The following is an 11,853-nucleotide window of genomic DNA, read 5'->3' as shown; positions in this document are numbered from 1 at the left end:
AATATATATATATATATATATATATATATATATATATATATATATATATATATATATATATATATATATATATATATATACTTATTTAAAGGGATGGGACATAAATGATTTGTTGTTAAATAAACCCTAAGGTAATTATTCTTTTCAAATATTATTTTTCACTGATTGAAGTGAATAATTAAATTCTCTCTTTCACACTTAATTACTATCTGCTTTTCTTTCTAACTTTGGTTTGACAAGGAATGCTATTTAAAAATTTATTTAGAAATTTATTGCAAGTAAAATTGATTATGTCAGTATTGATTAGGGTGGATAGAAAGCTAATCTAGTTGTGTTCCAATTTAAAACTTGCTTATATTTGGTCATTTTTAAAGGGAAGCTTAATAATGAGGCAATTATTAAGCTAAAATAATGGACAATCATAGCCATTTATTCATTGTTTTAGTTAGAATTTTAATGAAAACATTGGTATAGCATCGTTTCAAATAATTTTATTTATTTAAATGGAAGAGAATTAATTAATTCATATTTTTTTCTTTCAATCTCTTCCTTTCTCTTTCCATTTTTTTTTCTTTTTCCTGATTCACTTAAATTTTGCTTTAAATTTAAATCTAAAAGAGATTGATTCTATTGTTAATAAAATTATTTTTTCTTTTTATTTTTAAATTTTAGCACACCTTATCTTTATTAGGCACATTCATTCCCCCTGAAATTTAATTTATTCTAAATGCAAATAATTAGTAAGAGCTAAGGGAAATGATCAATCCATTAAAAAAAGTTAATAAGCCAGATTGGCAGGAAACATTTCTCAATTACTTGGTTTTTATTGCAATTATTAATTTGTTTAAATTAGATGACAGTATGAAGTTAAACGGATAATGCAATGCTATAAATATTTACGATTGTTTCAAAAGTTTGAATCAAAAAAAATGACAACGTATTTTTTTTTTTTTTAAATTTTTGCATATCAGAAAAGAAGCATGTTATTCATAAATATTCAATGGCATTATTTAAATATATTGATTAATCGAAATCAATTAACTTATCTTTTCAAAAATATACTTTGAGTATTTCCAATTTTGTAAATCAGTAATTGGTGAAACAGGGATCTGAAAAGAGCTTAAAAAATGATTAATTTGATTTATACCAGTTTCATTTCATCAATTTCAATTCATGTCCACATATATTTTTCAAGATATATGCTTTTTTTGATTGAAAGTTTACGCTTTCAATTATCAAGAATATCAGCTTGTTTGATGTTAAAATTTACTCATTAACTTAAGATCATTTATTTCAATTTAATCTTTCACATTAAAAAATAATTTTTGCTTCTTGAATGTTTAAATCCTTCGTTAAGCTATATAATGTACAAACTGTGTAAAATTTTAATAAATTACAAATTATGAATTGGAATTGAATGAACGAAAATAAAGGTCAACGTTGATATTGATTAAAGTGATTAGGTAAAAGATGATGAGCAATTTAGGGAATCTCAAGTGACCAGGATTAATTATAAATATTTAGCTATTAAGATCATAATATTATCACAGTTCTGTTCTACTGGACGAAAACGTACAATTGAATTTCATTATATCAAAAAAAATGAAAAAAGTTTTTTCTGCTACAAATGAATAAAAATATTTCATTAATTGTAGCATTTGCTTCATTAACTTATAAAAATAATATTTATCATAACATATGATGCATCAAAAATAAATGTTATCACAATACAGTATAACAAATCTTGATAAATTAATATTTGAAATATTTTGACTTTTAGATAAAAAATTAAAAACAAATTTTTAATTTAATTTAAAATCGAAACGGAACATAGGCGGTATTGGCGAGATACGACATTTTCTGCACAGTTTTTTCTCTTCCAAGCTAACTCTACATATGTTCTCCAAAAAAACCATCAGTGTTATGGATGATACTATGTTTTCTCGACTCGAGACTAGAATGAACCAGTATAGTAGTCTATATATCTAAAGTTGAGATATTCTTTCAGGATATCCTTATATCTCCTCTTTGAAGCTCTTCTTTTGTGGAAGCCGATGATCAATTCAACATAGAGCACAATTTTAGGAAGGCGGTGATCTTCCATCCTGTGGATGTGTATAGCTTCAATACTGGTGACCCCTATCTGTATGAGAACAATAATATTGGATACTAGTATCCACTAGTATTAGGATTATAGAAGGATTCTTATGGTAATTTGAGGATGATGAAAAAAATTTTCTGAGATGTAGGTTGATAGAGAGGACTTTTATCTTTTTAAGCTAATTTTTAACCCAATCATTTTCTACAAAAACAACATGTTAAACATTGCAGAGCTATTTTTGTATGAGTAACGAGGGGTGACAGATATCATCAGTAGAAAAACAGCTCGTGGACAAAACGGTTTGCTTTTAGATGCTTTAGATTGAATGGATTATTTGAAAACTTTTTTTCAATCACATATTATAAAATGAATTAATTGGAATTGATTAAACAAAAGACTTCGCCAAATCTTACATAATGAATTTCATGAAATGAATTTTTATTTGATATACATTACAAGATAAATTAACTGATATTAATGTCATATTTCAATAATCAAAAATTGAAAAATTTCTTCCAATCATTGGAACCGGTTTCCGATATGATTTCCGTTAATTCCGATCCAAAACAATAATTTGATTCATTTCACTTCCCATACAATTCTGTTTCAAATTTATTCCTGCATATCGATATTATTATCTCTTATTACCCTAAGTAAATTATAATTTGGCAATATGAACATCTTTCAATCAGTGGTTATTCATACTTAATTAAGCTCCTCATTAACTTAATCATTTGATTAATTGCACAAATTGCATAGTTAAGTAGTGCAAGATTTGCAATTTCCTATTTAATTATTTTTACATAATGCACCATTAGAAGTATCAAATTATTAGCGAATTGAAAGATAATAATAATAATATTTGTATGATTTAATTTGAATATTTTTTTCTTCATCTTCATAACAACATTGCTTTTTTCTTCAATAATTGAATTTTTAATTTTTAATTTTAGTTTTTTGTAAAATAATTTACAAAAATTGCTGAAAGTGATCCAAAAATCAAATTATCAGTGATTATTACAAAGTAAAATAGACAGCTACTCTCTACCTGTACAACACTGTACAATTATTATTCACAATCATATTGAGTAAGGAAATATAAATCAGTAATATTGATTAATCTAAATATTTAATCAAATTAGCTTTCAGCATCATGTCAGACATCGGTCCAGTGGTGTAGTGGTTATCACATCTGCTTTACACGCAGAAGGTCGGCGGTTCGATCCCGCCCTGGATCAGGCTCCTTTTGCATAAAAAAAGTAGCCCAGTATTTTTGATCAGTTGCCTATTTCATTGTAATTTACATACATTAATAAAGAGACTTGCTAATAAGAACCATTTATATATGCTGATCATGACGAATAGATGACAAATATTTGTTATTTTGAATATAAGAAATAAAGTTGCACATAAATCATTTGACATTAGCAATCTATTAGAATAGAATGTTGTCTCCTTTTTGAGTATTTCAATGTCAAAAAGGAAAAAAAAAACATTAAATTATAGGAAGTGACAAAGAGATGAAAATCATCACATGGGCTATATTCTATTATTGGGTAATGTTTTGGTGACAAATTTGACTTCAGAGAAAAGAAACGAAATGAGTACGTATGTCATCCAATATTATTAGTGTACTTTTTAATTTCAACAGATATCATAGATTAGCAATAGTTTGCAAGTATTTCAAGATAGCTACAAAACAAAACCATTGAAATTCCACAATTTCCAAATAAACTTTCGGATGCAAAAGTATTTTTAAAGGAGAATTCAATTTCAGCACAATTCAACTGATACACTGAATTTATCAATTTCAAAAGTTGATACTTGTATTGGTAAAATTTGTACAATTACTGGTATTGATTCAATTTTTCGTAGTGGAATTGATTGATTAGCACAAATTGTACAACAAATGACCCAATTGATTAATTATTGAGAAATAAAGTTAGTTTAAATGATTATTATCAAATTTTTGATATTTAAATTAAATATACAAATTCTCATATCCATTCTTATTATATTCATGAAATATGATGAATTATTTAATAAAATGATAAATGAAAATATTCTGCTCATAAAAATCTTCTTTTCGGATGTTACTGATATGTGCAGAGAAAAAAATTTTGGCAGTGATAAAATTTGTTGATGAAGAAAGTTGTAGCATTGAATATGATGAAAGATGAGCGAAATTTTGTAAAACAAATGGTAAATACTAATGATTTAGCACTGCTCCGGAATTTTCACTTCAATAAATATGAAGTGATTTAATAATTCATTTAATTTTCTGCATATATTTTAATTCTTGAATAACTGAAATGCAAGCAAGAATGTTTCAATTAGGATAAATATATTATTCAAGTTATATATATAGCAGTCCTCACTCACTCATTATCAATTCCATATTCATCTGTAATACCCAATTCCCAATTCCATATTCATCCATAATGAAAACCACAATTCCACATCCAACAAATTTAAAATTAGTCGTTTGTAATTGATTAAAAGTGAATCATCCATTAAAATAAGAATAGTAAGGAAAGATTTCAAACTCAACCTACATCAAAATGTTGGCCTCATAATTTAAGCCTAAATAAATGTAATAGCCATTCATTTAATCTGTTACACTTGAAGAAATCTAAAAATACTAAACATTACTGAAGTTAATTTGCGGAGTTTACCGCTTGATCACTATGAAATGTTGCAAAAATCGAGCAATAAAGTTTTGAATAAATTTGCAGACAGTTATTTGAAAGAAAATATCGTACAATTTTTTGAATGCATTAACACCAAACGACAATAATGAACTGAGGGTGAAATATCTATGTTGCAAACTATTAGTATATTTACACGAAATGCAGTTTGGAAATCCAAACAAGAAATTCTGGGAACTCAACCCGATGAATACATTAGCAATATTCAATAACTTCCAGTTTTTTTTCTTTTTTTTTTTTCTAGGCTTACGGGATGTTATCTGAAGAAGACAAGCTTGCTGCATTCATTAATGAGAAGATAGCTGGGATGAATTTCACTAGCATCGATAAACATGAGATTGAACGGTATTTAAAATGTCTTTTTATGTCGTTAAATCGAATAGCGCACAACGAGCTGAAGCATACAATTTCCACGAAATTTACCTTTTTTAGCATAAAAAATCAATCCGATTTGTAAAACTTTTTAATAAATGTTAATTTGTTTTCTGAATTACTAAAAGATTATTAAAATGCATCTTTAACATGAGTAAATTAAAGGGATCGGTTTCGAAAAGCATAAAAATGTCTTAAAATTTTTATGTGACTTATAATTCATTAAATATAAAGGAATTACACGTCATATAAGCCTCGCACACTGCTTCAGGGTTAAAATACTTGGTTTATTCGGAAGAGACGCATGAAGATAATTAAAGATTCATAGCAAAGGTCATCGCTTAAAATAAGGAAAAGATTTAACAGGAGTTCGATGGCGAAATGATAATAAAAGCATGTTAAATGATAAAAAAAGTGTGACCAAGTGTGTTATTCAATCCGACTACTTGTTTACAATTTGGACATTTTTTGATGACAATAATATTTTTTCTTCCCCACACGAAGATATAAAATAGGGGATTATTTTTTTTAAAAAATGAGAATTACAATAAAATTATGAACCAGCATATAACGCAGCAAATAAATAGATTAATAATTTCATGAATACAAGAATGGAATCGATGATCGTTAAAAAGATAATCTTCTGTAGTCGAATCTATATAGTCCGTTGCCTGTAAATTTTTTCTGAATATATGGAGGCTATTTTAAATTTAGAAACGAAATCTAGATTCTCAAATAAGACGAATTCCAAAAAAGATTGAAACTTTAAAGAGAAAAAAACTCAAGGTTATCAAGTAGAAAACCAACAAAATTCAGCGAGGAAGCGCTAATTCTAGCAAACATTGAACCACGTGAGAAAAAACGTGAGAAATTTTACATGAGGTGATAATATGTAAAATATATTTCATAATCCAAGCAATTAACAACTGCTCTTTAATAAGAACAGTATATCAAACCTTAAACATCGGAAATCTGAACCAATTCTTCATCAGTTACTTCAGGAACTTCTGCTTCTTCGGCCGTAGCTGATTCGGCCGATCTCAGTTCTTCTATACACTGCATGACTGCGCAACGCACAAGTTCTCGTTGCTCCGGAGGGAATGTTAGAATGGATGAGACGATAGTGCGACTAAACTGCTCATCATCTATATCATGTTGCTTTTTTTCTGCTCCAGTCAGCAAATTTAGATTCCCCATTGATCTCTCTGCCTCCTGAAACATATAGAAATGTTATTGTACAAGTACACTCTAATAGCAATCGGAGACGTAAAAGCAGTAAGAGCTATGTCATTTCATGCACTATGAAACTTACTACTCCGGTGCGCATATCATCATTGTGTGATTATCGACTTCGTTTTAAAGCAATCCTATTCATATAATTTTCTAGTTATACAACATCGTAACGTAATAGAGCATTAAAGCATACCAAATTTGTATCTTCATAATGTTCAAGATCGTTGTTACCGTTTCTGGAGGATGGTTGGGCTAATTCGGAATCAGAAATGCTGCGCTTTAGACGTGAAGGTACAGCAGCTTCTTCACTTCTACTTTCCATGGAAGGCAATTCGCTGGAAAACAATTAGAACTGAAAATAAACTGAGCAGACCAATTCTGGGTTTTATCAAAAGACATTAAAATAATAAAGTAAACTGTAACTGATGGAATTACTTATTGACAAATGAATTCCCATCATTCGATTTTGAAATGATTTCCTCAAACGAATTCCCTTCCTGCACGTATACCACATCGACAAATTCATCACCATCAGCGTAACTGTAACTCAAATAGAAATTTCCAAAATTTAGAAAGTGGAAATGAACTGTCTCTTCAAGTACTAAAGCAAAGCAAAAATTAGTTGATGTAGATCTCCAAGAAAAAAGTAAATTTTTTTTTGTAAATTCCCGGCTATTTACTTACGAGCCATCTTCTCGAATGAATACTTCGTCAGCATAAGATGGACCTCCTTCATCTGCGTAACTACTGTAGGCTATCACTTTCCCTTTATCAACACAGTGCTGTGCAACCGCATATTGCTGCTCTTAAAAACCATGACAGAATCATATGCATCAAAAATTCACCATTACTATAAGAACTCCAATATTTTACAGTATAGCATTTTTTCACATCATCATTAATGCTTTTTTTTTTCATTTTTTTACATAATTAATCATTTTTTCCCATCAATGCCTTCTTTTTTTTTTCATTAATGATTTCTTCAGAAGCCTTGCTGCTTACAAGATTTACGACGCTAGATTCTTGTTGGATCGTCCTCAAACTCTTTTCTTACATCGATAGAAAACTCCGACTAAAAAGTTAAATGAATGAAAGATATCAGTTTAGAGGAACTCGCAAGGATCAGAATATTAATCTAATTTTAAAAACCTAAAATTATCATACCATCATAATCATCGAAATCTTCTTCATCAACTTCTTCCACCCATGCGCTATCATCATCAATATCAAAGCCATCATCACCTCTCGGTTTTCCAGCAATTGCTGTAATACGTTTTGTCACTGGTCTGATGATTCCTTCAATGAGATTATCGTGCATTTTCCGCAGGTGACGTAGCATTGCCCTCGTTGAACCCAACTTACGTACCATGACCTGGAAATAGAAGAGAATTCATCAAAACTATGTATACAGAGAGAAAGGCTAAGATTAAATCTAACTTTATAAATTTTCAAAACTTATATTTGAAGCAGTCCTTTTAAGATTTCTATCAAACGAGAGAGAATATGCTACTACCATCAGAATAATGCAATCAAAGGAATAAAACGAGGTCTGTCACCTTTTCTAGAAAAAAACAAAACCTTACCATGCCACAAATTCTACATTTTGCTTTTGATTCACCATCTTCATCGAATTTCTCACAAAATAACCAGACTTTTGATTTTGCCTTAGCTAGCGGATCATCCGCAGCCTCCTCCTCATGCCTAAAATCAAAAAACATTTACAATGACTCTGTCTTATGAGGATTCTTATTTTTCTTCAGTGGTACACTTTGCAGTGCTTACTTGCTGGTTTTCCAAGCAAAAAAACATATTCCGGAAAAGGCATAGTCGCAGCATGGTGAAACGTCAAGTGGGAGTTCATAGTCTCTAATTATGCCACTCTATTAAAGGGCAAGCAAAGTCGCTTAAAGGTAATGAAAAAATAAAGGAACGAGATAGTGAAATAAAAGGTGGTATCTTTAAAAGTATGCAAATGAGTGAAGAAGTGATACCGAAATAAAAGGAATGTTTAAAACAACCTCAAAGCTTCTTGTCTGATTGACTCTTCTACATTTTTGTCCCAATTCTTTGGCTCATCGATTCTTTTCCGTCTGACGATCTTCTCCTTTTTCGGCATTCCCAAGCACCTCAGAGAATGAGAAACCAAAGTTATATTGCTGCTAGATACTGGTGTTGTGCTGAAGAAAATAAAAACATTATCATTTCTCTGAAAATGTTTAGGACGTAGCAAATACCCTCCACTTAACTCTACTAAACGATAGAGATTTTCTAAAGCTGTAAGATTTTTGATGTTTCCAGTCCAACATTTACTTTTTAACTTCAACTGTTTGAGCTTACTACTACAGAAATGAATGCTAGTCAGATAATGGTCAGACTATTACCCAATGCGTGATTTCTTCAAATCAAGTCTGGACGACATTGGCGATGGTGAATAGCTTTTCCGTTTAGGAGCGCGAGCTGATCGACGTAATGAAGAGCCAGTAACTAAAAACTATGATTAAAAAGTCCCAACTTTTAAATCCACAGGAAAAAACTGCGTTTTAGCAATAAGCTGTCTCAACAGAACTGTTAACTATTTGTCCACTCTGAAATTTGATTCGTAAAACCACTAAGTTGATTTGTAAAATCTGATTCATTTGACTCGTAAAATTCTTCCCTGTGCATAAAGAAACATGAAAAAGTGGAAAACCATCTTTCCAGAAATAAATTTTAAATACAACTAATAGTTAAAAAATCATATGGTAGTGCATAAAACCGGATTTTCGCCAGTTTCACTTCCTCTTAACATGAACTATCAAATCCAACAGTCTGAAGGATGAACCGTTCGAATGTTCAACTCTAATCGATGGTGCATGCGTATCAATATCATCATCTTCCTCCTGGATATTAACTTTTGAGCCATCAATTCGTGGAACACGTGATGCAGTCATGCGAACATAACCCGATCTATTCCCGACTGTTTCGCCCTAAAAATTTGCAATAGTTCTTTTCAGTTTTTTATTCTCTTAGAAAAAAAAAACTGGAAGCATCATGCTATGATGAGGCATATTTTAAATGCTGAGAGATCAATTAACTGGATTCAAATGATTCGTACCATATAAACCTAGTCTTTAAATATTTACTACGGCATAAAAGTAGGTGCTTAATTTAATAATGGTCATTAATGTAGTACGGTCAGATAGGTGACCCATTTGTAGTGAAACAAACCCTCATTTTATGGATCTGCTGCCAAAGTGTTGTAAGTGCAATCTGTTCACCCGTCTCTTCCGCAATCCTGTCCTTTAATTCACGCAAACTTTTGATGGAACCATCCAGTCGTTGCTGCATTAAATCCATCACTTCTTTCCTATCAAACACATTGCCCTGTCGTCGACCCATTTTCTAAACATAATATTAGATTTTAATAACTCGCAAAATTAACAAATAATAAATTGAAATAAGGAAGTTTCAATAACGCGAAAAAATGAGTGTCACAAGAAATCTCCGCATTTTTCTAAATAATAAGAGATAATAAATGCTGTAACAATTAAAGAGGTCAAGAGGTTAAAGAGGTCAATTAAGCCCTGTACTTGGAGCCTTCTTTCATTTTTTTTTTATTTTCTCCTTCAGCTTTCTATCCTCTTCCTTCCTCCTCACATGTGATAGCCAATTTACCGAAGCAAAACCTTTCTCGATCAGAACCAACTACACTTCACAAAATATCCCCCCTCCCCCGACCCCTCTACTCCTGACAACTCCCCGCACCCTCTCTTGCAGAACCTCATAGCTCACCCCCATACACGGCACTGCTCAAAAGTTACGGTTGCGCGTTATGAAAATCATTATCCCTCAACGCAATTTGAAATTTCTATGGATATTCCGAGCGTAACCGGACGCTGTCTTTGTACATAGCATATATAGTCCAAAGAATATTTGGCTTCTGAAATTTCGTCTCATTTCCTGCGAGATTACTGAAAGCTTAACTGATTTATCTTCTGGTTAAAGAAAGATGACCGTTTTTTTGACCCGCTTTCGTTTCCCGATATTTCTTTCCATAAACTGACTTCTTTTGAAAGTGCATCGATATTTTTTATGACCGTTACAGAGCATTACAGATCAAATTTCATATGGCAATTGCTAGAACGAATGAAGTTTCGAATATTCTTCTAAGCAATGGTACCTCCCAGAACAGTACATGAGGAGTATTTTGGACTTCAGGACATTACATAAGGAAATCTCTTTATGTGAAGTAATTGTGAAGAAGCTTGCAAATTAATGAGTGAGCAAGACTACCGAAATAGTTTTGTCAAATGAATTATCCTGGAAAAAAAATCCTGCGAACTGGAAATGATCCGTTATCACTGCAAACTGTTGTGTAAAGGTCACTCGTTTATGGCAGAAGGAGACAGTGATATGATGTGGTTGGGAAAAGGATGGCGCTGCTCGGACTGATGCACTGTTTAAATGATAATATACCTAAATGCTTTTCACAGGATGATTATTTCACCCCATTCGACAATAATTTCTTTAATCTTATCCTGAAGAACTGTATGTAAGCAACAAAAAGGATAACAATGAATGTGAAAGAATTCCGGAAGGCAATTTATTTTCCTATTCTCCATGAAATTTGCATATCACTCTTTTTACACAATGTATTCACCGTTTTTCCACATCAATTTGTCGTAGCATAGCTGAATTGATTTTATTCAGTTTTATTCAGTTTTAATGAATTTGTTATTTCATGTAAAAACATGACGAATAAAAGTGACAAATGACTTCAATGACCTCAAGCATGGCATGGTAATTGTACATAACAAGTACTACTGTATAACATTTCCTGTGATTTGGAAATTGTACCCTGCATTCGGATTTAATGGCAAATTACAGAATTTTCCCATAATTTTGAATGGCTTCCCATTTCAGGATTTTAATCTTTTCATAGGAATTGCTAATGAGAAGCAGTACAACTGATAACAATTCAGTTCTCCTTCCCTTTCTCTTTCTGGATTCTTTTCCGGAATATGAATGTCAATTCTAGTCATGAAACAAGTTGCGTTCCCGCTAATTCTTGATAATGCCAGAATCATGTAAATTTCAGATTCTGCGCTCTACCAATGTATGGATAATAGAAGCCCTGATTAATGCTTAAATTGAAATGCGAAATGATGTCATGAAAATGCATTCATATCTTGAAGGACTAACTGAGTAAGAGTAGTAGTCATTTTTGCGCTCGTTCAAAAAAAGAAATGCAAAATCTCTGGAAAATCTTTCATTTCTCTTCTCTACAAAGAAAAAAAAACGAGAAATATTTTATAATCCTTGATTTTCCATTTTCTAAATAGCAGATTAGATTCGAGTCAACATGGGCACTATAAAAAGTAGCCTGAGGATGGCGCTTTTGTTTCCTGTCCCCATCCTCTCTCTCTCTCTCCCTCCCCCCCTCTCTCTTCTCCTCTCTTT

The 11,853-nt window shown here is 31.2% G+C and overlaps 1 protein-coding gene and 1 non-coding gene across 2 annotated transcripts; one reads left to right on the top strand and one right to left on the bottom strand.

Moving 5' to 3' along the window:
- Positions 1–3,266: 3,266 nt before the first annotated feature.
- On the top strand, positions 3,267–3,339 carry LOAG_20027. The gene has a single exon. It is a non-coding gene; the product is annotated as a tRNA-Val (tRNA).
- A 2,032-nt stretch (positions 3,340–5,371) lies between these two features.
- On the bottom strand, positions 5,372–9,792 carry LOAG_08756 (hypothetical protein; the record flags this gene model as incomplete). Its single annotated transcript, XM_020447791.1, has 11 exons — positions 5,372–5,852; positions 6,138–6,393; positions 6,608–6,749; positions 6,850–6,954; positions 7,099–7,219; positions 7,579–7,786; positions 7,998–8,115; positions 8,433–8,591; positions 8,796–8,898; positions 9,236–9,380; positions 9,622–9,792. The coding sequence occupies 10 exons, from the start codon at positions 9,790–9,792 to the stop codon at positions 6,139–6,141; spliced, it is 1,527 nt and encodes a 508-aa protein (XP_020302016.1). The 3' UTR covers positions 5,372–5,852; position 6,138.
- Positions 9,793–11,853: the final 2,061 nt, after the last annotated feature.

The sequence above is a fragment of the Loa loa genome, assembly GCF_000183805.2.
Source record: "Loa loa unplaced genomic scaffold supercont3.52, whole genome shotgun sequence".
NCBI classification, from domain to species: Eukaryota; Metazoa; Nematoda; class Chromadorea; order Rhabditida; family Onchocercidae; genus Loa; species Loa loa.
This window is presented reverse-complemented; position numbering and strand designations above follow the sequence as displayed.